At 36.8% G+C, this 27,030-nt stretch overlaps 1 protein-coding gene across 1 annotated transcript; it reads left to right on the top strand.

The window, feature by feature from the left end:
* Positions 1-1,153: 1,153 nt before the first annotated feature.
* gnrhr4 (gonadotropin releasing hormone receptor 4) lies at positions 1,154-18,833 on the top strand. Its single transcript, XM_008412354.3, has 4 exons — positions 1,154-2,710; positions 3,096-3,698; positions 15,326-15,530; positions 15,605-18,833. The coding sequence occupies exons 2-4, from the start codon at positions 3,183-3,185 to the stop codon at positions 16,066-16,068; spliced, it is 1,185 nt and encodes a 394-aa protein (XP_008410576.1). The 5' UTR covers positions 1,154-2,710; positions 3,096-3,182; the 3' UTR covers positions 16,069-18,833.
* The last annotated feature ends 8,197 nt before the right edge of the window (positions 18,834-27,030 follow it).

The following is a 27,030-nucleotide window of genomic DNA, read 5'->3' on the forward strand; positions in this document are numbered from 1 at the left end:
AAAATTAGCTTTGAAGAAGTTTGGTGTTGACATTTGCACCTTGAAATGTGACTCTACCTCTTTAAGAAGCTCCTACACTTTCCAACACTCTCCTTTCATATATTATCACAACAACAACAGTAAGGCTGAGGCGGCAGTGTAGTAGAAAAGTAAGAAATGCTGCCACCTGGAACGGGTTCAGCAGTCACTTAACCTATTGCTTTTGACCATTGGTGCAGAAAATTTACAATGATCTTACAATTATGCATGACTCTGTTAATTTTGCATGAATTGCCACGATAAAATGCAACAAACTGGAGGGACAGAGTTATATTATCAAGTTTAAATCACACACTTACGTGGACTTAACCAATTAGACGTTTTATGAATAGAATTAATTTCATCTAATTTTAATGAGGTTCATCACACACGTTTTTCTCTTGATATGTCACATAGAATACCAATAAGATGCAATAACATGTGATTGTAACATAGCAATGCATGGCAAAACTATGCATCGAGCTAGTGTATTCTTTTACTGTAGCCTATCAAGTGAAAAAAAATGTTGCAGTGGATAATTAGGTGGATGAATGAAAGCAGCAGCTTTAAGACAAATAAGAGAATGCAAACATGAAAACAAGAGAGCCCAACAAAAAAAACCAACAACAACAACAACAACATTACTTCAACCTCGTTCCTGTGAAATATTCATTCTGTAGCCTGGGAGAGCCATTTTTGATTTTTGAAAATCCTCTTAATCCCATCTCCTTGTTCTGTCTCCATCCCCTATACTGTTTGGATCAATAAGGCTCCTCCGATAATTCGTTGTTAAATGGTTGTAAACCAGCAGCAACAAGGGCACCTTCAGATGTCCTTTTGTAATCACGGACCCCCCACAAGCCTGTTCTTTGAGAAAAAGGAGCAGATGGTAGGAACTGAAGAAGGTTGTTTCGTCGCTGCTCCAAGTAGCAACTTCTGTTTTATTCATCCCCGTGTCTTATAATACCACCACACTCGGCTATCTGGTCAACATCAACAAAGCAGCAAATGGTTTCATCACTCTAACTTTTCATCTATTATTCAGAAAAAAACATGCTCCTAAGGTTCCAGAGACTTGTTTAGGTGGTACAGCCCCCCCATGGCCATCAGTAGCAACAAATGGTTTAAAAGTAAAAATGATTAACTTAATTTAAAAGAGGAATAATTTGTTTTAGGCAATGGATGGGGGGAAAAAAATGAATGGAAGGTGCAGCGCTTGTAAACATCAAAGGAAACCCACAGCGATATTACATCCAAACACAACAGCTCCATAGTTATTTTAGTAAAAGAAAGGTAAGCTACAAAAAATGAACTTTTGATGTTCTTCCAATTCAGTGTGTAGAATATATTGTCTCTATTGTGGCTGCAAAGAGATCGCTTGTAAATCTGCATTGCAGCTGATAGAAACGTAAATCAGTCAGGTTCTTTTTCACTCAAAGCATATATTATACACTTCGCTGTTCGTTACTATTGGCTTATATAGACTTTAATTTACTAATAATTTGCATTCATAATACCAAAAAACTTTTCATAATTTATGTGATTGCATTAAGAGTCGTTCTATGATGTAATGTTTTGTTTATCATTGATGCAATTTAAGTTCAATGGAATCTTTGATTGATGATAATACAAACATAAATGGATGTTTCTTTATGTGGTTGACACGAGGAAAACTCAGAGCACTGACTTATGAATTCATTTACTAAGATTTTCCTTTTCTGAGTATCACAGATTTAATGTTATCAACATTAAATTAAAGAACAATTCAAACTCATCATTAAAAGTCCCAAGATTTCTGATAAGAGGTTCAATTTTAAATTGGGTTCATGCTTTTATATCCAGTAACGGCACATTCATTTTTAATAGAAGCTTATCAAGGACCTAGAGGTTATGGAAATATCTGGGGAAACCTTTTAACATTTATTTTGCAGAGCATCCACACATGTATAAAGTGTCGATGAATTCACAATCTGTAGAGATGAGCTGAATAACCACATAAATACTCAATGAGCTGACCATCTGTTCGGGGTAGAGGTTCACACACTGATCTCAAATGGTCACGTAAATCATTATAACTCATGGTAGTAATCAGTTTATGATCTGTTCTACTTTTACTCAGTGCTTATGATCTTTTTTTTCTGCATTTTATACGTATGTCTTTCACTACAGCTTGTGGTGAGATTCTCAGAGGATTGTTAGGTCTGCTAGTGGAAAATCAAAGAAATATGAATGTCAAAGCCTGAAAAATCCTTGGATTTTAGTTAAACCTCAAAAGGAAACACTTCATATTAACGTGCTACAAATTATAATTTTGATGGGATCAAAAGGAATAAAACACACACATATAAGTGGAGTTCCACACAATCACCAAACCAAAAGCACAAATCCACGCTGCTTTATATTTTAATAAAAAAATAAAAAATAAAAAAATAATCTCCATTGAGTATAAGGCAAAATTCCAATCTAATTCAATCTGAATCTATACATTTATGTCATGAAATTATATGACATTGTGTTGTATATTCCAGTGAAAGGGATTTTCTGCGGGGCTCGTGGATGGATCAAACCGATCGACCCCAGCAGCAGTTCTGCGCGTCACAGCGGCTGAATGAAGCAACAGCTGCAGAGACTGCAGTGGAAACGCGCTCTGTGAGATCACTGTTCGAGCGCTCACCGGCTCCTGTGCATCCAGGTAAGACACATACTTAGTCTCGGAAAATACTGCCAGTCAGCTCGTGATTTATTTCCATTCGTGTCCGTTTATATTAACCTAAAATTAGTAGCACGAGATATTAAATGAGCTACATTATAAGTTCAGTTATTAATTGTTACTAGCTTCTGTTATGTTGTGTGTTTGTAAAACCTTATACACACACTTCAGTGATGCATTTTTATACAGATGTCACATTGACTTTGCACGTCATTAACAGCATTCTGCAGCCAGTTCCTAATTGCCTTCTGCAATGGTGTGAGATAACCTCCAGATCTTTTCTTTCTCCCGTGGCACATGTCGCGTCAAGAGGGGGGAAAAAAAAAAACTGAACAATTAACACGAGACTTTTTCTCGTTTTTCTCAGTTTGAGACTCAGTTGAAGATGTTGGGCAAATATAAAGTCTAGGTGTCCCTTTCATCTGTCCCGTCAGTCAAACCCCGGGGGTTCATTATGTTCCACCAGCTGAAGGATCAGGCGGTGAACGGCAGCTGTCAGGGAACCACCTTGGACTGCAATAAGAGCGCTGACGGAAACGCGCTCCAACTCCCCACTTTTTCAACCGCAGCCAAAGTCCGAGTGATCATTACCTTCACTCTGTGCGCTGTGTCCGCCGTGTGCAACCTGATTGTGCTGTGGGCAGCCGGCAAAGGCGGAAAGCGCAAGTCTCACGTCAGGATCCTCATAATGAACCTGACGGTGGCGGACCTGCTGGTGACTTTCATCGTGATGCCCGTGGACGCGGCGTGGAACATCACGGTTCAGTGGCAGGCGGGGGACGCCGCCTGCAGGCTGCTTATGTTCATGAAGCTTGTGGCGATGTACTCCTGCGCCTTTGTGACCGTGGTGATCAGCCTGGACAGGCAGTCTGCCATCCTCAATCCTCTGGGAATCAGCGAGGCCAAAAGGAAAAGCAAAATCATGTTGACCGTGGCCTGGACAATGAGCTTCATCCTCTCACTCCCGCAGGTAAGAGGGAATGTATCTCAGCCTGACATCAGGAAAAAGGGTTTACATCAAACTTATATTGCTCTACACCACTGCAAAAGCACAGTTGTATAAAAAAAAAAAAAATACAAGTGGCATCTCAGTCAGTCAGAATTTCATTGAAAAGTTAATTAATTTCACTAATTCCGTTCAAAAAGCCAGAATAATAATATAGTAAATAAACGGGTAACACTTTATTTGAAGGGGTGTGCATAAGACTGACATGACACTGTCAAACAGGACACCTGTCGTGAACATGAAGAAGTCTTTATGAATGTTTCTGACAATTGTCATGAAGTGTCATTCGGTAAATAATAACACTTTTAATGCAAAGTTGCTTTAAAAGTTGCATTAAAAGTCAATTAAAAGTGCCAACTTTGCATTAAATTGTCATTATTTACAAAATCAAGATGCAGGCTGCTCGTGGTGCTGTGGACAAGCAAATTAATGGAAAATTGAATTTGAAAGAAAAACTGACAGAAAAGTACTCTAAACTTAGTACTTTGTTGAGTTTCTTTTTGCTTTACTTGCTGCATCTGAGGCCTGGCATGGTGGAAATGCTGAGATGTTAAAGAAACCCAGATTACTTAAAGCACTGATTTCAGCTGCAGGTCATGCCTTATGAATCCTCCCCAAGCTCATAAATGTGTTTTGTTTCCCAATCCAGTCAAAGTTGTATCCATCCTTCTTTCTTGTGCAACTATTTGTACCATACTTTTCCCTTCCACTCAACTTTCTATGTACGGTATACATTTGCATGCTACACTCTGAGTATTCTCCTTCTTCGGGAATGACCTATTGTGAAAAGAGTTTCAGTGATGGCATACTGGATAATTGTCAAAAACTAAATTTTTACTGGTCTCATGTAATATTATAATTTTCTGATGAATTGGCTTAAATTCAGTTTTTTTCAGTGCCAGGACAGAAATAAGTTCTGGAAATACATATTTGCATAACCACTGTATGTAATACATGTGTATAACCATTTTAATTTGATAATTAAAATACAATTTTATTGATACAGCTTGTTGAGATCAAGAGTAAAACATCTTTAAAAGGATCTCCTTTAAGGCACATAACCTCTTCTGTCCAAGTCACAAAAACAAGCTTTAAAGAAGGGTGAAGGCTCTGAAAATACACCAATTACAGAGCGATTAAATTAGTCTGAGACGCTGAGCATAAATGAGGCAGCTCTTCGTATAAATCAAATTAGATCTTTGATCAGGTGCAGCATGTCCATGCCTCAGCTCTGCAGAATCTCTGCAGGTTCCCAAACATCAGGGAGGAAGTCGCTAATCAACTCTCAAAACACTCCTAGAGCTTGACAGCTAAACAAAATCTCTGCCAGTACCTGTAAATTAGCTGGGTTTCATATGGTGCAGCAGGTCCAAAATAGACAGGAATCAGTCAGACTTCTTATTTAAATCTAATCATTTAAACCAACTTAACAATAAGCCACTAAGGAGATGGATACAATTTTGAAATGTGTTGTACATTTCTAGTTTGTTGAACAAAAAAGAAATATTTGCCTTTTGCATAAATGCTGCCTCCAAGAATCTTTATGTTGTTTAGACTTTTATGTTCTTATAGATCTTCTGCTTTGCTTACAGATAATCAGATAAAAGAATACAGATACAAGTTGCATTAAAAGTCCATTAAAAGTGCCAACTTTGCATGATTTTGTAAATTATAATTTAATGCAAAGTTGGCACTTTTAATGGACTTTCAATGCAACCAACTTTTAGAACAACTTTGCATTAAAAGTGTAATTATTTACGGAATGACACTTCATGACAACTGTCATAAACATTCCTAAAGACTTGTTCATGTTCATGACAGGTGTGTTATGTTTATGACAGTGTCATGTCAGTCTTATGCAAATAAAGACTGACATGACACTTCAATTGTATGTTTTGGTAGCCCAGCTTGAAGGAGAACATTGAACCATTTATGTTTTACTTAATTGTATCAGAGTTCTCTCCTTCTTTTTTTAAGCCAACTTGTTTTCCCTGCTGCTGGTGATGTTTTGTCAAAGCTAGGAGTCACTTTTATCTGGGCATTTAATGCCCTAAATCAGTGTTTCTCAACCCTGGTCCTCACTGCCCGCCTGCTCTGCATGTTTTAGATGTGCCTCTATTCCAGAACAGCTGATTCAAATCATTGCATGACCATCAAGTACTGGAGAAGGCTGTTAATCACCCAGAGATACAATTCAGTGGTGTAGCAGAAGAGAAATACCTAAAACATGCAGGACGGTGGGGTGGTGAGGACCAAGGTTGAGAAACACTGCCCTAAACTAAAAACTCTGGAGAATATTTTTGATGCAGCGATAACTAAATCTTTAATAATTTTGCACCTACAATGCAGCTGTAGATTTTGGTCAGATAAGGAATGTTTTAACTTGTTTTTTTGTTTTTGGGTTGTTGTTTATTTGTGGCTAAGACATACAAACAAGGAGCATATAACAAGATATCTGTTGCAGTACAATGCAACATGTGGCTTAGAGAGAACATAGGAAACCTTTAACAGCCCATATTGGCTTAAGTACCACCAGAAAACATACAATTTTGCCCTGTTACATATATGTTTCATGGATTTAGAAACAAAAATATAATTTTATTTCAAAATGTTAATCACTCAACAAAAGACCTCCTGATACTCTAAGCTCTTTTTTTATTTTTATATCAGTATCTAAGTTGGTTCCTACTTATGTTATACTGGGTTGTTTTTATGTGCAAACTAACTGACATAAAAAATAGATAGTTTTTATAACATAAGTAAAAACTAACTATTTTATGTCAGTTAGTTTGCACATAAAAAAAATGCAACTACGAAGTGGGAAATGATGTTCTCCAAGCAAGTTAAATAATAACTTTTCGCATTTTAAAATAGTTATTTAGGAGTTTGTGCTGCACAGCAAATTCAAAAGTGTTAAATTTCCAGTGTAAATGTTGTATGTTAAAAATACAGTGTTAATTCAACAACATGAGTGTTAGTTGGTGTTAATGAAAAAACGAATAATCAAACTTACAAAAATGAAAAAAAAAATCCAGGGAACAAAAAAAAAAAGCAAAACAAAGAAACTGGAAACACAGGAAGATTACAAGGAAACAAGGGAGAAACGAGAAAAGTGACGAGACGAAGCAGCAACTAGTGACTAACAATGAGGTGTTTAAATACTGGAGAGGTTGTGAGCTTGACAAAAGACCTGGAATGATCCATCAATCCATTTTCTTACACCATCGTCCCTAGTGGGGTCAGGAGAGGTGCTGGTGCTTATCTCTAGCAAGAGGCAGGGTACACTCTGGACAGGTCGCCAGCAACACAGAGACAGGACAAAACAACCATGCATGCACACATCCATACCTAAGGATGGGTTTACAGAAATCAATTAACCTAGCAGTCATGCTTTTGGACTTGGGAGGAAGCCGGAGTACCCAGAGAGAACCTATGCATGCATTGGGAGAACATGTAAAATCCATGGAGAAAGACCTGGGGCTGGGAATTGAAGCCAGGACCTTCTTGCTGTAAGGCAGCAGTGCTACCAAGTGCACCACTGTGGAGGACCAGGGCTGATGGACAGGTGTGAGTGGAGGGAGTGGAAGCAGATTGTGAAGGGATAGAGAAAGTGGCAAAGGAAAGGGGGGAAGAATACACAAGGGAAAACAACCAAAATGCAAACACAAAAGAGTAAGGACACTAAAAGAACTTAATTAAACTAGAACAAAGGAAAATTACTAGAAGCAAGAAATAAACATAATTAGAATCACCAATGAAGAACAGATGTGGAAAACAAGGCAGAATTAAAAGGAAACAACTAAGGAACACGAGGCTCCGGAGGCTGACGGGACACTCAACAAAACCCTGGAGGTCAGCCGAGAGACCAAAGGGACTCTCCACAAAACCCTGGAGGTCGGCCGGGAGACCTATAGGACTTGACACGAATCCCTGGAGAACATCAGGCCAGCGTTCTCCATCTCCAGGGAAGCGTTTGTCAGATCAAAGGAGCTATCCTCCAGCTCTAGGTCGGTGTTGTTCTGCTCCAGGGTGATGTTTTTCTGCTCCAGAGCGGTGCTTTCCAGCTCCAGGGCGGCTTTCTCCTGCTCCAGGGTCATCCGTTTCTGCTCCAGGCTGGTGTTCTCCATCTCCAGGGAAGCGTTTGTCACCTCAAAGGCGGTATTCTCCAGCTCTAGGTCGGTGTTTTTCTGCTCCAATACAGTGTTTTCCTGCCCCAGTGCAGTGCATTTCTGCTCCAGGGTAGTGTTTTTCTGCTCCAGGATGGTGATTTTCTGCCCCAGGGCAGTGCATTTCTCCTCCAGGATAATGCTTATCATCTCCAAGGAGGTCTTTTCCATCTCCAGGGCCATGTTTTTCTGCTCCAGGGTGGCTTTATCCTTCTTTAAAATACTGTTTACTTCAAACAGTTGTTTTAATTCATTGTCTTTTTTGCAGAGCAGCTCGTCTTTTTCAAGTGCAGTTTTTTCTTCGTTCACAAGTTGAATCTTCAGCTCCTCGTTTACTTTGATCAGAGTCTGTCTCTCGATAGACATCCTGCTGACGTCTGTCAAGATGGTTTGGAGCTTCTGTGTGTCGATAGCTAAACTTTGTTGTGTTGAATCAGAAGATGACGCTTGGCTGCGCTGACTCATTCTTGATCCTTTTTTGTCAAGACAAATTGAAAAACTCCTCAATAGTTTCCTTTATTTGTTTGTTAGAAATTGTCCTTTTTAGCTTGAAAAGCTTTCGTATTCAATCTCTTCTCAGGAGACAATCCTTCTTCTTGCTTTGCAACTTCTGCAATGATTATGACCATGGAGCTCTGTGATCTCACTCTTGCTCTATAAGAGGTCACAATTTGTGTGATGTCACAAATTGATGTCACTACCTCAGCAGAACAACTAGAAAACTGCTGAAGTTTGAATAAAAACAAACTTTACGGCTGAATGCTAGTCCATGGGTTCAAAATTTGACATTTTTGTCCATTTCAGGGTGGCAAAGACTATCGATATTTTTTGAAAAGATACATGTCTCTAGTTAATATTTTGGTATGATAGCCCTTCCAAAATAGTAGCTGAGTCATAGTTATCAGCTCATGAAGTAAACAACCCCTTTGGAAAAATTATGTTTTTTGAGACTGGTGTATGTCTGGTTTAGGCTCATGGTATGGACATTTGTCAAAAGTTTATAATATAGTGTTTGGTATCTTCTTAAAGGGGACACTCTTGGCTTTCATTTAAACCAGGTTTTGAGTCTCTCTGACCAACACAGAGGCTACTGGAGCTCATTAAACCAAACACAATACAAATTTTTTTCATACTTTTTGACCAAACTAGACACATTTCTTTTATCCCAGTGGTACCCAGGAACATCAGGGACACAAGAGTTAACAACTGAAATACTCAACAGACTCTAAGGAATCAGAAAATATATGATATGCCTTTACTGTCTGTCCATGGTAGGCGAATATGAGCTGTAATTTGAATTATATTCCTCATAATTTCTTAGAAATAAAAAAAAAAGAATAATTTAAAAAAACATTGTGGTGTGAAAACTATGGATAAAACAGGAAAGTATTCCAAATATTTTAAACAGAAAAACTAATAAAAAAAACATTGATACAAAGTGATATAAGACGCTTATTTCATGATATTGTAATATTGTTCAGCCTTACCATGATTAGATTATTTCTGTGTTTAAAATCCATTTTAATTAGTTATTATTTAGAACTATTTTCTACGAAATTGAGTTTGATTAGTTTGAATTTAATTACTGAAATTCATGGTTAGGTTTTGCCATCATTAATCAAATCTATATGAGTTATAACAACATCTAATTTCCCTTTGGAATCAGTAAAGTTTTATTTGTATCATTTGAAGGCAAAATTTTACCAAGTAATTTTTTGTACAGTTTCTAGTGAAAATATATTAGTACACTTAAAATAAGACAAAACTGATTAATAAGCAACTTTTGAGAAAGATATAGAAGCTTGTTTAAGTCAAAAATTCCTTAATATTGATTAAAACAACTACTAGTTCCACTGGTGGAATATTTCATATATCATATGAAATGTTATGTGAAATAATCTGATGATGGAAGAAATTAAACAAATATATCAGTTAGTCTTTAAACAGAAAAATAAAACAGATTTAAATATCTGACATCTCTATATTCCCTCCTTCTGTAGCACAGAAGGCTCACATAGTTGAGCATTTATCAGAGCTAGCTTGGTAAATCTGGCTAATCGTTGCTAATATTCTCCATCAAAATGAGAAATTTTTCTCATTATGGGGTGTTCCATAATTTAAAAAAAAACAAAAAACTAGTGAGCTTAAAGACATATCAAGGAAATGTTCGGTTATTTTCTCTATTTTTCTATCATACCGTTAAGCTGACAGTCCCTCTCTCATTACCCACTTTCCTGTCAAACTACTTCCAAATAAAGGCAACTATAGCCAACAAAACCTTAAAAAAAAAAGTGATCCTGAGAGCAATCATTCATACATAGAGTAGCTGCTCCAAAATTGTACTAGCAGCACACCTTATACATGTTTAATTAACCAAGTGTAAAATGTATTTGGTAAACTGCTCAAGTACTGAGGAACTGATCATAATACCTAATTTAATAATCACAATGTGTCCTCAGGCAGGGCTCCAAAAGTATAAAAGTTATGTGAAAATTCTGGTATTGTAAACAGTGTTACTAAAATATTTATACAAGTGAGGAGTTAGGTTTGGAGGCTGGTTCTAGATCAAATTTACCATGAGGGCCAGGGTAGTCCATGTTTTTCCATGGAGACACTTAAAAAAGAATGAAACAAAAAAACAGAGCAATATTTGATGACCAGTAGTTTCTGGAAAAAAAAAGTTTTAATTGCTCTCGTGGCTTTTATTTGTTAGTAAATTGACAAAAAAAACTGGGTAATGAGAAAAGGGGAAGCAAACCCACAACAGCCGCATTGAAAACTAGAGCTTCCATATGTGGGTTGTGCTTAACCCTTGCACCACCACAGCACACCCTGCCAGTTGCATTTTACAACTCAGATTTCTATATACTTTACACCTGTGTTAGATTAACACGTTCATAGTGTTAACTTTTGACAAAATACACTAGTGTTAGGTAAGTCAACACTGATGTGTGCTTTTATTTCAACTACTGTGAGTGTTGATTCAACTATATCACAAATAACACTTTCAAAATTGTAATTTCTACACCATCCAGAGTGGACCTATATCGACACTTTCAAAGTGTTGAATTCAACTCTGTAGGAGTTGACTGAACACTTCCAAATTTGCTGTGTGAAAGATGACATGAAGGTCCACTCAAATAAAAAGCCTGCAAAACAAAACAAGATTATTGAGACAACAACATTCCACCAAAACAAGAGCCCAGTATGAGACGGAGAAAGCTGCTGGCTTACTGCTGCTGAGAAACACCTAAAGGTTACAGTCCACCTGTATCCACACTGCATATCAAAAGGCCGCTGTGCAACGTTGTCAGTCTAATAATACTACGGAGTATATACATCATTGGTGATTTTTATATACATATATATAGTCCAGGGACACACTGGATAACTCTCAAAAGCCTCCCAGGTGTAACTTGTACTCTTTTCACTAGAGCAAATCAGAAAAAGGGAAAAAGCTTGCAGGTCTTCTTCAAATCTACAAAATGGGATAGTGGGGATCAGACAACAAAATCCCCACTGTCCCATTTCCAATTCTCTGCAGGTGATAATCAGGTGTTAGCTGTTCTATGGCAAGGACAAAACCATCCTGGTCTTCCTGGAACTGATGAGGTTTGAAAATTGGTCAGAGTTTAAAATAAACTGTTTTGGCTGCCTTAGAAGAATAAACTCTTGACATCTGAGGCGCACTCTCCCTGTCCCAGCTTCACTGCTCCAGGATGCTGGGAAGTGTTAACAATGTCTTCCATATGATACAGTGTCATCCTCGACACCCCAACTGGCCCAGCAATATTAATATTCCTGGAGATGACTAACTCGCATTTAACATCAGAGTTGACTGAAATAAGGGAGATGATGAAGCTACAGCAAGAGCAGCCAAACAAACCAGTAAAAATCAAGACTGCTCGAGTGTTTTGTTAAAGAAGAAAAAAATTAATAAAGAAAACTGCTGACCCTTGAAACAACTTTTCATCTTACTTTCTTCTCCAATAAGTTCTTTGAAATATGAACCCTATTTCACAAAGCCCATTCTATTTATTGTTTTGTTTGTTTATTGGCTACATTTTAAAAGATCAAAAAGGAAATCATCTTATGAAAACTGGTTGACTTTAATGCTGCAGCCTCTGAGTTCCAAGACTCTCATCTCACAGAGGAATAATGCAGTGAATGCTGGATTCTGGTCACTTCTCTGTGTCTCTGCTGTGGAAGGTCACCGTATCAATTTGCATTTACCATGGCATCAAAGGAAAGGTCAAGGCCACTAAGTGTAATTTGCACATGGTGTTAGGTTGTTACACAGGGCCTCCTAAAATGAAGCAAATCTTCCGTCTTAATTACATTTTCCATAAATTGAAAATTGTAGTATATTGTTCATTGCTACAAGAAAATATACTTTTCTTATGTCAAATACATCCACTTAATTATGGTTAGCTTTGTCAAAAGAAGACTGACTACTCAGTCTTTTGTAATCACAACTGTTCTGATCTATCTTTGATGGAACTGATGATACTTTTATTTTACCAGTTATTTACTGATTATATCAGCTGTGTTTTTGTATTCCTGCAAGATGTTTAGCTGTTTCCACAGCTGTGATAGTACAAGAGACCTGAAAACATCTTGGGTAAAATGCTTGACCTGGCAATTGTCTTAAAGGACTTACATGTGTGGAATGTAGTTTGTACCCTTGTTTGACAAATTAGTAACTGACAAAGAATTAGAAGTTTCTCCTGAAATCCTTATCGGCTCTCTTTCCTGCCATAAAATCATTCCCTCCAAAAGGTGAGGGATAGTTTATGAGGTGGGGGTAAGGATTGTGTTTGTGGTCCATCAGGCAGCAGAGATAAGATCAGACTTTGGGTGGGTCTTTTCCTTGCTGTGACTATATAACGATGTGATGTGACTGTGTTCAGGGCTCTTCTCCTGACTGCGTTCAGTGAGATGGGTCTTAAAGACAAAGATTAATCTTTCTCTTGTTATTGAAACAGATTCTCATTCTTTGATAAATGAAATTTCCATAACATCCGCAATGAAGTGTGACCAAATGAACACCAGCACTGCATGCAGGAGTTCAAAACCAGCTCAGTTAAACCTGACTGCTTTTTTTTCACTTCACCGCCAATCTAATTTTCATGAGAAGCATGTATCCAGCATCAAAATGGAAAATTGAAATCGACATTGGTTAAGTAAAAAAGAAAGGAAAAGGTTTATTTTGGTTCTTTTCCATCTTGTCCTTTGGGGTTGTGAAATGAAAGTGAACAAAACTCCATGTTACTCACAGGAAGCTTAAATGGTCTAAGCGTATAGGGAACATTTATGTATAGCATATTCCTTTTGAGCTGCAGGTTTTGGCCTTGTTACACCTCTTCAGCATTTTTGTGCATTTTTCTGTTGTCTGTGTTGCTGAGATTAATTTGTATTATTTTTATTTTGTTTTACTTTCAAGATGTATCATGTCCTCCAGTGTGAATCAAATTGCTTTGAAACTGGTCAAGAGTAGGTCCTTTTCCAATACTGCATTCAAATAAAAAAGAAAAAACATCAGCGCCATTTAGATACTGGAAACCTTAAGGGCAAATTGACAGTTCAGTTATTCTTTAAATGTGACTAAACCTTAGTTTGTATGTCCTTTCTATTCTGAAAAAGGAAAGAAAGACAGGTCTGCTCCTACATGGGCTTCAGTGAGCAAAGTCTTTCTGCTGTTTGCCCCATTAAACTGAGTTGTAATGAATGGATTTACGGAAATCTTGCAGAAATTATTGTACATTAATGTAATTTTGTGATTTATGTAAAACCTGAAAAAAGCATTCCATTTTTAATGATCAAAGCAGTCAACCTTCTGAAAGGTAAGTGGAAATCTTGACTCAAGAAAAGAAATAAAGAAGAAAACTTCATTGCTAGGTTTACAAAAAAAAAAGTTTAGCATGTAAAAGAAGATAAAATCTATCTTCTCTTTCTGATACATCATGAGTTAATTCATTTCCAGTCAGATACTTTTGTTTCTTATTATCCTTTAGCATGAGCAGCTACAAAACCTGCATCAAATGTCCTGATAAAACTTCTTCTCATTTCTGAGGGGCAGCCAAGTGTTTAAATTCAGCTCATGTTTCCACCCCACAGCTTGCACTTTCTCTAAAGGCCATTGTGATACCTGCCCTCAATTTGAGTGATTTCATGTCACTTCAATAAAAGCGGCCTAAAACTGATTAGAAATGGAAAAAAGTTGTAGACGGTGGGAAGACAAGATTAAAAGTGATATTTAGATTTAAGGATCAAAAATTAAAACTTTATATTTGGTCAAAAGATAAAGTTTTCTGCTGCGTCTACTACCAATTTTGCTTTGTTTAATGGCAAATACAAAAGGCAGTTCTTTTGGATGTCTTGGTGGTCTCCCTTTTTGGATTTAGCACTGAGTTGGATACAAATTAATTGTGCTGCAAAAAGTTACTGAAAGACAAAGTTTATTGATATAGCACATTTACAACAGCCTCATCTGACCAAATGCTTCACAACAATCACAGATAGATCAATGACAAAAATAAAATTAAGTAGTACACAGAGAGTAGGAATACAGAAAAAAAAAAGGTCTAATTTTGATTTGGTTAAAATCAACATTTTAACCAAATCAAAATGGTTCAGTGTTCCTAAACACTTCCTGGTTCAGGAAGTGTTCAGACTTCCTGAACCAGGAAGTCTGAACACAGAAAGCTGATTCTGTGTTTGAATCTCTGGACACAGCTTACCATGAACATGCTCTTCCAGGAAAGGAGACACCATGGGGGAGATCAGCCAATCAGAGGTGGATCATAAACCCCAAACAGCAATAACTTCTATTCAGGGATCCCCTTTTGTAAGCCCACATGCAATGCCACAAATATGTAAAAAAAAAAAAACAACAACAAAAAACATCATCTTACAGAATGTTTTTCCCCTCACTTTTATTCATTGCTGGAATAAAAGTAGCGATGCTTCGTTTAGCATAAATGTTGCCTCATACCTTTTGATTTTAGTTGGCCTTCAGTTCTGTGTGCTGTTTGCAGCAGCGTCCTTCACAGTCAGGCTGCTGGATAATTTCTTTGGTCTTTTTTCTAAACAGAAACTTGTCCATTTCATGCTTTGCTTGAGGAACAAAGCAGCTTCATAGATTTGACAATCAGCCAATTAGAAAGATGAGCATGGCTATTTTTATTTACATTTTATTATAATTACTGTATTAGGAAATCTAAAATTAAAAATGTAAGACTACGAAATGTATTAGAATTAACTTTTTTACCTCGTCCGATTTCATGAGGCAGCCCTTAGCCTCCCGCTGACCCCCCACAGAGCCTCGGTCACTGCTCCACACCTACGCACATCAGAACAAAGAACAAACCACTGTGACGTTAAAATCAGGTTAATCGAGCTGTTGTCTTTTTTTTTTGTCTACAGGTGTTTATTTTCCACAACGTGACCATAACAGTGCCTGAGAACTTCACCCAGTGCACCACCCATGGTAGTTTTATCCATCGCTGGCAGGAGACTCTCTATAACATGTTCACATTCACGTGCCTCTTCCTCCTGCCTTTGGTCATCATGATTTTCTGCTACACGCGAATCCTGGTGGAGATATCCAGCCGCATGGCTCAGAATAACAGTAAGTCACAAGTCTCTTTTCTTCAGGTCCAAATTTTTTTCTAGATCAGAGATGATATTTTTCTTTATTTCCAGCTCTGTCCAGAGACATCCATCTCCGGCGTTCTCACAGTAACATCCCAAAAGCTCGGATGAGAACTCTGAAGATGAGCATTGTCATTGTGACTTCATTCATCATCTGCTGGACGCCGTACTACCTGCTTGGCTTGTGGTATTGGTTGTTTCCTGAAAAAATGGAGGAGACGGTCTCTCATTCGCTCACTCACATGCTGTTCATATTTGGCCTCTTCAATGCATGTTTGGACCCCATCACCTACGGCCTGTTTACAATTCACTTTCGTCAAGGTCTGAGGAGACGTCGTCAAAGTTCGGCCACCCACACAGAGTTAGAAAACAACACCTGTCTGGTGCAAGTGTCTGGCTTATCGTCTCGCAGGCAGATCACCTCCGGTGGTTCCGGTAAACAAACAGGGGAGGAAAGTGACAGCAGCAACTTAAAAAATGCCTCCTGCCCTGTCATTTCAGTGAGTGAGGTTTAATGGCTGAAAGCCTTTCAGGAAAAAGCAGGTGTACTTACTTATTAATGTTGGCTGCTTCATTGATTTTGTTATGTAAAGCCTAATGTGTTAAAAGTCAAAAATGTTGGAAATATCTCATTTCAATTATACCCAGGTCCAATGAAAAGATTTAGAAAAGTAAATGCAAAATCTAACGTGCTACTGTTTTTGATTGAAGGAGACCATCCATAGAACGCAGCAAAAGTTTTATGACAGTGACTCTTAAAAAACAAATAAAAATCAGTTTAAAAAAAGAGTCATAACATTTCTAACTTGAGAAATTTATGCTCACAAAGCACACCCGCTGCTGACGATATGATGATATGATTATTGACTGCATCATTGACTGCCCTAGTATGGCTGCTGCAGATACTAGGGTTATCTGCTGCAGCCATGGTATAAACAGTATTGTCTTTTCATTGCTCAGTTTAAAGTTTCCTTTAAGACAGTGGTTCCCAAACTTTTTCTCCTGCGCCAGTGGTTTTCAAACATTTTCTTGCCCCCCCCCCTCCTTAGCTCCTCACTGTTAACTCTGTCTCACTTTCCAGCTCTGTATTCAGTAACTTACCAAACATGAGCCATAAAAAACACTGAAGCAAAAGGCCTAAATGTTTTTTTCCTGTCATTTTCAGCTGCAAACATTTAACTAAAATATCTACGGATATGTGTTTCTGTCTCTGCCTCCCTCTGACTCTCTGCAGCCTGATGTTCCTGCATGGATTCATGGATTTACAACAGACACTACAGTAATGTACAGTGTCAGAATGTGAACTAAAAAGTATGATCATACAGAATGAGAATTTAAACAACTTAATTTTCAGATGTATACATTATTATCTCAATTCTATTTACTGTGTAGAAAAAATTTTCATTAATTTATTTTTAAACTTCTCCTCAAGCACTTTTTTTATTGTCTCCTAATCATTACCCTTAGAGTGTGGAAATAATGAAAAAAATATTGAAACATTGAAAGAAATCAACCTGACATCAGTCTTCATCATGTCCCACTCCCCCCCCCCCCCCCCCTCCCGCTTCCTACGCCTATGCCCTACTGTATCAAATTGACATAGGAATAAGAGAGAGTTGACCATTCTAAGGTAAAAACCCAGCGCATACAGCGGTTTTTTTTTTTCATCCAGACGGCTTCCCGCGCCCCCCCTGCAATGGCACGGCGCCCCCCCCTAGAGGGCGCGCCCCACAGTTTGGGAACCTCTGCTTTAAGACAAGACTGAAATCTAATGCAGAAGATGTTTAGTATTAGCAAGAAAATCTTTTTTTTATTTATATCAGCTACCCCTGCTTTAGATATACATCAGAAAAGTGCATTTTATGTAAAGCGTGGTTGTAATTAACCTCTCTTAAATTATTTAAGATTTTTGAAGTTTTATCCTAACATATAAAGCTATACTTTACAGATAAAAAATGACAACATAAAACAATTCAATTTACTTACAAATCATTCAACACACTTGTCTAAATTGTCTTTGAAACATTATAACATGGTGTTCATCATAAATTGTCTGATTTATGCGTAACTCCCAAGCTGATGGATGTTTCCTCCTACCTCCTTCAAAGTGTAAATTTCAGCTCACAGATTCATAATAGCTTGGTTGACTCTTATTCTTTAACAAACTATGAATAAAAAAATAAAACTGAGCAGCTTACTTGTTGAATCCAACCTCCCAGCTGATGTGGATGTGCTTGCTGATTTGTCTTTTTGTTTAGAATGGCTGGCCTTGTTTTCTATAGCGAGACATAAAGTTGACAAAATGGAAATGATTCTTAGAGCGATTAAAAGCTACGCTGTTTTTTTTGTTGTTTTTTTTAACTTTATGTATATATTGACATTTAATTTATTCCAAGGCACTTTAACATGCTCACAATGTTGCTGTTTACAATTGAGCGGAACCCGTGTTTATATAAAGTTTTGATCTACAACAATCAAAGGTCATCTGGATGACAGGAATGTAAACAAGCACTACAGTGTCTATCCTACAGATGTAGGAATTTTTGGACCTGCTAAATGCTAAAATCCTTTCATGGACTTCTGTGCCAGTATAATATAATATCAGCTGTTTGCTTATTTGTATTTATTGTGTTCTCTATGCGCTCAAATATTTTGCATGGTACTTGAATACTTATTGATTATTAGATTATTATTAGTGTTGTAAGCTCATTATGTTGTGGATTAATGTCAGTTATCAATCAAATCAGGGCAAAACACTTGATTTTGTGATGTTAATTGGATTTCATGACTGGTACTTATAATGTGAAAAAAATACACTTATTTGCCTGTTGTTGCCATTTATTCTGTACGTTCAGTTGTGTGTTTTAATGTGTTGTCAGTATCTCACTAGTTTTATAATAAAAAACAAAATATCTGCCTCAAAATCAATTGTACCTCAATAGCCTGAATTCCATCCTAAACGCATTTTGATTTAAGGTCAGACTGACAATCTCTCTTCATGTAACAGAGCAGTCGCATCACGTAGCACAGTAGCCTCTTGCTTTATGTAGATTTCAGGAAAAAATGTGTCAGTCTTGAGGAACATTAGCTTTCAGCTCATCGCAGGATAGAAGAAAATGAGCACCACAATCAAGGTGTATTTTTTAAATGATGACAAATGGGTTAACTTTTTTAAACTTAGAAGTGACAACCGTTTGGCATATACTTTTTACAGAAGAGTAGTTTGACTTTTTCTACAAGTAGTTGTCATCTGGTTAATTTTACAAACAGACAATGTCACTGTTTTTGTGGAAAACATCACTCGGTTATTGTTCCTGTGTTTTTTTTATTAGTGTCTCATACGTTTATGGAATATTTTCAATTTATTAGCCATTTTAGCACTCTCATTATTTTTGTTTGTTTAAACACCTCCTACTAAAAATGGGGCCGTGCATCTCAAGATGATGTACCAATTCTATTCCATTATGTTCTACCAAAGTATCTGCATTTACGTCACATAATATGTGAAGCAATATAATTATTCTTCTACCTTGATGTTGTGATAAAGTGTGTGCAAAAGTGTGTCTTCTCTGCAGAGCTCACTGGACATGCGAGAACTGACAAGATGGCAGGTACATGCTCAGGTATTCAGGAGGTAAAGCTCACAAGTGACCCGGAGCACACATGGCATGTTCCACTAAATGACAAGGTCAAGAACGCTAGCAGATACTTCTCATGAGCGACACTTTTCAAAGGGACATGTTTTCCCCCCCTGAGAGGGTCCTTGTTTCAGAAATGTAATCTATTACGATGGAATCATGCTGAAAGATTTATTTTCTCTAAAACAATTTTAAGAGAACTGAAATGTAAGAGTGCATCTTTGGAAAAGCATTGAGGCCAGGTGTCTTAGTCTAATGTGGGTGATAATAATTTATAATTCATTTTTAAGAAGAAAGTGAAGTGGCATTAACATTATATGAAATTCATACACCAGATTTCTGTACACCAGATGGCATGGCCGAAGTGATTTGTGTTACCACACACCCACTCTTCAACACCGGTGAAGGAAGCCTGCTGATACATATTCACACTTAAAAGTTTTTGACCAAAACTTTCTTTCTTTAGGTTGAATTCATCCAACAGGAAAGAGAAATTCTTTCAATTCGAAGTTGTAGTCTGTTGTAGTATGCCAGTATTCTTTGGCATGATGTATGCAAAAGAAAACCTTTGAAAATGTGAAGAATTGATTCTATGTTTAAATTGAATTGTAATTAATTAATCTCTTTGTCAAAGTGAACATCTGACACAACTGACTATATTTTACTATATTTTACTGAACTAATTTACCAGTACTAGTGTGAGTTACTCACTCTTGTTTGTAGAATACCAATAAACACCAGCTGGAAGGGAAATGAAGCTAATAATTAACTAAAATGCATATAATAGTCATAGTACCAATGGATATCTCTCAGAATAGCAAAGATTAGTATATAATGCATGTAATGATGGTGGAGGTGATGGTGCTATAATGGCTAAAGAAGCTGAATGGAGTAAAGATGCTAAGAAAGCTAGTAACTTGCCACTTGACAGAGCTCAAGGACAAAATAAGATATGATACTGAAAGTTGAAAAAACAACCTATATCATTGAGGGAGTCTTGTTTTTATGTTCTTTAGTTGTATTAATGGATTGGTCTAATTAAATGTTTGTACAAGAGATTTGGTTACAATGAACTCTTACAGACAGATTATGCAGGTGCAACCACTACTGATATACAACATTTAGATAGATGCATGTGAAATGTTAGAATGGCCAGCAGTGTGATGGACATACTGTCAAGTTAATACACAAGTAACACTTTCAAATACTGTCGAGATAACAAATGTCTCCTTATCTGATGTGAAAAGCGACAGCTGGGATACATAAAGGTTGGACTAAAGAGCTTTTCCTCTTGACAGGAAAAAGAAAGGAGCCGAGTCTGGAGGCTGGTCATTCACGAAACCTTTTGTGTTCGCTTTATTCTTCTCATTTTGTTAATCGTGAATCATCTCTCTGCTTTTAAGAGGTCACTCTGGATACTTAAGCCTCTTTTTTGTTCCCCTATTGTTTATTAATGTCTGAGACTGTTATAAATGTAAAACTATCACCTACTTTTTTTTACACCCGCTTTATAATTTGAAGATATGAACAGAGAACTTTGCAGTTATTGGTTCATCTTGACAAAAGGTCCTTTGTTGTGACGAAGGTTTGCATATAAAATTGGTATAGCAAAATTTGTTCAAAGGTTTCTTTGAAGAGACTCATGGAGGCCAAAGTATTAGTAAGAATATTAAGAAAATTTGCTTAGCATTATTTATTACATCAGTCACCAAGTTGTTGTGCACTTTACTGTGGCCTTGACATCTCTGTGCAACTCTTTGCAGTTTTAATGGTTTTAAGATGAAACGTGGTATGTGCTCCAGAAATTTGTTGTATGTTTGTGCAAGCTTCTCATCTCTGTTTTATTTTTCCCACCATGTATTTTTCCCACCATGTATTCCCACTAATTGGCTGCTTTCCAATTAGTGTGAAATATTTGGGTAGATATGTAAAAAAAAAACTGGTTTCATCTGCTGAATTTTCTTTACAGTGAGAATAAAAAGTAGCTTTTCTTTATAAACTGAGCTTTACAATTTAATTACTTTTGTTTAAGTTGGGAAGGTGACGTCTCCATCTTTCTTTATATCACCTTTCATTTGCAAAGCAGCTGCAAGTCTGTCTGTCGTTTTGCTAGATTTATTCAGTTTCACCAAATTACAGTTGACTGTACTAGAAATATATAACAGAAAAGGTGGAGAAACTTTGGCCTCATTTCTCATCCCACAACATCCTGGGAACGGAAAGAGAGGTTTGTAGACTTTTAAAATCCACACTATTTTCCCCATTTTACTCACGTAGCATTAAACCTTAAACCTTACACACAAGTCTGCATGGTGACAATGTTCTCACTTGCCAGCAGTGAACAAAATAACGCAAATGCACATGCACACTGACGTGGACGCACATGTCAATGTGCATCCGAGTCGTCCAGAAAATTTCCGCCTCGGTGAAGGCTATGTGTTTTTAATAGGCAATCAGATCCTCACTGCAGATGCAAAATATACTGCTGAAGGTGGGAAGCATACAAATGAAGCTGTTTTCTCACGAATATGATTTCCTATATTAGTTTCATGAACTGTAAAGTTTTTGGCTTCCATGAAGGAATCTACTTGTCTTTATAATCATGAAAATAAGGATATTAGGATTTACATCTCCTAGTGTTACCTAGATTGCGTAAGATTTTGATCTCCTATCATAAGGGGATTTTATCAGATAAATTGGATATGTGATTTACCAAAGAGTGATCATTTTTGTGGGACTAAAGGAGAAAATGAGAACATCATCAACATGTTAAATTTGGATAGAATAAACATACGCAATAAATGTTTTTTTAAATTAACACACGCAGTAATATTTAAAAAAGTTAAAATAAAATTAATTCAGGGGACTGATTTAACCTGAATATTACTTGTTCACCAGTATATACCAGAATACCAGCCAGTAAAAAGTATGTTCCACTTTCTTTTTTTTTCTTTTTTTTACATTTATTTCTTTATAATAACAAATATGTCCTGTTTATAATTTTATTCTCGTTATCTTTGACTGAATTTCTTTCCAAGCAACATTACATTGTTCAGCAACAAACAGCCTTCCATGATCTTTTCACAAAATAACCTCTTCTTTCTTAAGTCTTAAGAAATCGTAAGGCTGTATCAAACATTAAATAGTCAAGGTTGGAGAAATGTTTTAACCAACAATTAACAGGGCTGAGGATTGAACAGCCACATTCTGAAGGATGTTCAGCCTTCTTACAGTTTCAGTTTGCATTGATACTCCTTTTTTTCCTTTCCTAGAAGAGTGTGTGTCGAGATTATTAATACACATTTGGTCTCTTTGTCGGCTACAGCGTCCCTGTCACAGTGAAACTAGCTGAAGGTACTCCTCTTTTAGTCTTTTGTGTTGATTTGATCAATTTTCAAGAATTTCTATAGTTAGTGATGTTCAGTGCTTGGTTAGATGATAAATGAACAATTTTGTGTGGAGGCGTTTAGTTGAAGGTCTCTATTTGAGAAGGTAAATAAACACGTAATGAGCAATCAGACATCAATAAAACTACTGAACAGAAAGCCTGCAAACATTAACACAATAGCTTTTTTTCTTATTAACTCAAATAAAAACAAAAACTTTGCACAAGGTAATAAAAACATTTGGATTTGAGAAGGATGGTATTAATTATTTGTTTCTGTAACTTTATAAAAAAGATGCTGATTGGGGCATCTGCCACATGGATTTCTGACCTCCTACATATCCACTCTACCTTCAGGCCTAACAGACTTTGTAAAGGAAAACTTTTTTCTGTTGTTGAGGCTGAAACTGCTGGGAGATTCGATATTTGAGGCTCTGGTCTCCAGATTTTGAGACAGCCTCCCACACTGAACACAACTTGCCCTATATTGACTGGCAGCTACTTACTTTCTGGCTCTTTAGTCAGCAGGACTATAAATAAAATGCTTTGTGTACATGCGTGTGTGTGTGTTTGCTGTTATTTTAGTATATAAAATATAGACTATGTACATATTAGTTGCAATCATAAGACTTTTAAAGGCGGTGTAACGTCTTGTTATATTAATTTTTGCTATGAAAACCAAACAACACATGCTGGTGGTTCAGTTGATGTGACTTTGACATTTGCAACTTGTCAAAACATGCCTGAAAAACAGGATATGAGCAAGTACTGCTCGAGTAGAGCTTAATGCACTTGAGTTTTTCATGTTTCATGAAAAACATGAGTTTTTTTATGTGGGAATTGGTGAACTAATGTGAAAACACCTTGTTGGAACATTGGATTTATTGGGTGTTATTCAGTTGTGTGTTTTTTTTTAAATCTATTTTTAAGCAAGCACTTTGCTATAGGCTGTTTGTTGTCTTCACATATGAACACAGCTGGACTGGGAAGAAAGAGTTGTCTGAGAGTCCACCTTCAACTGCTTGGAATTTTAATGAGAAATATACAATATTTATTATTAAGTTGCCAATATAAATTACAGCAACAGTATTTATTTATAGGCTTTGTGTTCATACACACCCTGTAAGATGACATATAATGTAAAGTCTAACTATAAAACTAAAATCTGAGCTTTGGGCTCTCTGTCTGTCTAATGCCTCATCCAGTGGTCATAAGTCACAGTCTATGTGAGAAATTTGTATTGTCAGTATATAACGGTGTGTGGAAATAACAACAAGCAGCATCACCTAACCTTGTTGATGTTTTAATGCGGTATTTGTTGTGCAGATCACTTCCCTCTGTCTTTTTCTCTGGGGGGCTTCAGGATGATTTAAAGAAGTTCATTTAATCAGAAGTATTCTGTGCACTTTATGGTTTTATAATTATAGCTTTAAATGCAGAAATTGAAGTCTGGTTTTAGATGTGTTTTATTGTTTGACAATATTTGTTTGTCAGAATAGTTGGATGGATTTTGCAAATGTGTTGCAAATGTGTTGTTATGCATATATATAAATAAATATGCATATATATATATGTGTGTGTGTGTTATTTGTGGGTGTGTGTGTTATTTCCCCTGTTTCATGGTAGGTTTGTTAATTTGAGGATGTTATAAAAGACTGCTTGTTAAGATGCTTGTGTGCTGCTGCTGCTGCTGAGTCCTCTTTTGGCCTGAGGAACAGGTTAGGTTGTTCTGCCTCTTTGTGAGCCTGTTCAATATTAGTGAATAAACACCCGGTTGGTCTGCACCTTATCTTTGCCTCAAGCCTCTGGCTTAATTTAGCCTCTAAAGGACATTCTGACATTTAGTATAGCTGTAAAATAAAACTTGCTCATTTGACTCATTAAACGACCATTTCCCCTTATTGGCTGACTTGCTCACACGTATGAGAAATTACTAATTTAATATTGGTATGCTTTCAATGTGCGGAGGGCTAGACTGACATTTCAGTCAGAGACTGGCTGTGTAACGAGGTTGGCATGCAAGACTGTGTCAATTTTGTACAGATTGATAATATCCAATTCATTCAGGGATAAATTGTAGCACTGCTGATTGAAATACAACTACACACCTTCTTCCACAAAAAATAAGAAAATATTAAATGGTAGAAGTCCACACTAGTCAAACTTGGGCGTCTTTATTTTTTTGCTTATTGTTCACCCTAAGGAGTTTGTTATGAATCTGTTTTTTTCACAGCTGAAAGTTTTTATTTATTTATTTTTTATTCTGACAGCAGATGATTAAAGACATGTCCCCCCTTCTCCGTAAATAAAAGATCTGTGGGAGATTTAAATAAATTGAATGGATATATGTTTCAGGACAAAGTGATGGAATGTTTGATATGAAGATTTGAAATTAATTAAATAGGCTTTCTATGCTATTGCACAACAAATGAATAAATATGCCAGCTGTGGAAAAACAAGCAAATTATCTTCCAGATAATCAAAACAAATGAGTGTCTTTTACAAGTTTATGGCTACATCTTTTTTAAAGTCAACATGTGCACAGCAACACAAATAGGCCTTTCCATATTCTTCTTTAATGTGATTGCTTTTTGTCACTTACACCAGATTTTACTTAAGTGAAACCTAAAGACACTTTTCCAAGGCTTAATGGCTTGTAAACCTACAATTATCCATGTGTACTTGCAAATGTAGCAGCATGCACACTCACATTCTCCCTCCTTCTCTCTGATTGACAAGTGGCTTAATTCAACCAGGTGTAGTTGCAAAATAAAGCAGTAAGACATTTCAGTTCCAGTTGACTCAGTGGCTATGCTTTTGAGAAGATTTCCACACCTCCAGATAATCCCTCTCTCAGATAATGATCTTTTTGGTCAGCCAAGCGACTTCCTTCCCATCATTCCTGACGGAGACATTTTCATCCACTTCTCCATCTGGGTAGAAAGTGACAGGAAGACCATTAGGTGGAGAAATGATCGTAGAGTGACGGCTAGTAATTATCTTGATTTTTTATTTATTTTTTTCAATTATAACGATTTTACAAAAGTGTAATAATAGGGAACTCGTAATGTAATTTAAGCCTGTGTTCAAGCTTCAGCTGTCAAATAGATGCCTTCAGATTTCACTCTGGAGTTGGCACATTAACTTCAAGCTGCCCGGATCATATTCACAGCGACCATATCTGACAAATTTTTTTGTTGATTTAGCCTATGTGCTTATTGTCTTTGGCTAAAGAAAATGTTTCTTGAAATAATAATGTTTGCTCACAGGAATCTTTGCCAACATGAGTTGCTCTGCGGTCTTTTTGTCTCTCTTTTCAAACAGTCCAGGGTTAGCATGAACTGAGGGACATAGATTTTTCACAAATTTGCTAAATGTGTGCAAATCTGAATTAGCACATGCACCTGATTCTGAAATGAGAGAAGAAAAAAAAACATATTTGCTCTTAAAATAGATTCATTGATCAAATGGCATTTTTTAAATGAGATATTGCATTTAGGGAAAAGCCTGTTCACATTTATGTAAATTATTCAGCCAGTGCACAATTCTTGGCATTTTTAAGCCTGGACCTATTGGCGTTTCAAAGATCACACTTAAAAACACAACTGAAAACTGTTGGTAATGTTGGTGCAGAAGAATAAGCAGGGAATAAGTCGAACTTCTGTGCTATTGACCGTACAACGATTGGGTGAAGGATGTCACAGAAAGTAGAACTCACCCTCTCCAATGAGCTCTGCCTTATATTTTAATCGAAACATTTGTTGTTTTTTTATTAGATGAATGATCTAAACACAAGTATGACTTGAAGAAAAAAGACTTGCAAATTGCAGGAATCTGCTCAACTTGTATTCAAGGCAATTCTCTTTGTGAATCCTGTGAAGACGCACAAAACAGGTGGCAGGAACAAATACATTTGCAAACAAAGAAAAGATTGCAGGCCTTCCATCACCAGTCTTTTTTTTTCTGATTGTCCTTTCACAAACATTGATGTTTTCTGTTCAAACAGAGTCCTGTAGGAATTGCAATTTATGCAATCTAACATTTAGGATATAACAGAAATTTCTTACAGTATTACACTTGTCTGACCTTCAAGAGAACTTGCTGAGATATTCTCCCCACAGGGAGCTTGTTAACAGTTACATTTGTTTTTTCCAGTTGCGGAAAATCTTTGTGGATTTAAAATAGTTTCAAAGCGATCCTGTGCTCTACACAGATTAACAAGAAAAGCCTCTCGAAGGTGACTGCTGGAGATTTGTCTTCCTGGGATTGTGTTGATATAAAACCAAGAACTGCAGACCGAGAAGGAGCCATAACATTTGCTTTCTCTGACAGAGCACGGCATTTCTAAAGACCGTTGTATTTGATTGCACCACCAGGTTGCCACTTATCCTCTTAATTGTAATAAAAGCATAATAGGTGTACTTCATTTTCACATTCTGTTGCATTTTTTAAAT

This window comes from Poecilia reticulata, chromosome 6, assembly GCF_904066995.2.
Source record: "Poecilia reticulata chromosome 6, P_reticulata-male-v2, whole genome shotgun sequence".
In the NCBI taxonomy this organism is placed as follows: Eukaryota; Metazoa; Chordata; class Actinopteri; order Cyprinodontiformes; family Poeciliidae; genus Poecilia; species Poecilia reticulata.

What these genes read in the sequence shown, in the direction of transcription:
- gnrhr4 (XM_008412354.3), top strand. Translation starts at nt 3,183, where the DNA reads ATGTTCCACCAGCTGAAGGATCAGGCGGTGAACGGCAGCTGTCAGGGA. An exon ending in TCATCCTCTCACTCCCGCAG is followed by an intron (nt 3,699 to 15,325) that starts GTAAGAGGGAAT and finishes TTTTGTCTACAG; the next exon opens with GTGTTTATTTTCCACAACGT. An exon ending in CCGCATGGCTCAGAATAACA is followed by an intron (nt 15,531 to 15,604) that starts GTAAGTCACAAG and finishes CTTTATTTCCAG; the next exon opens with CTCTGTCCAGAGACATCCAT.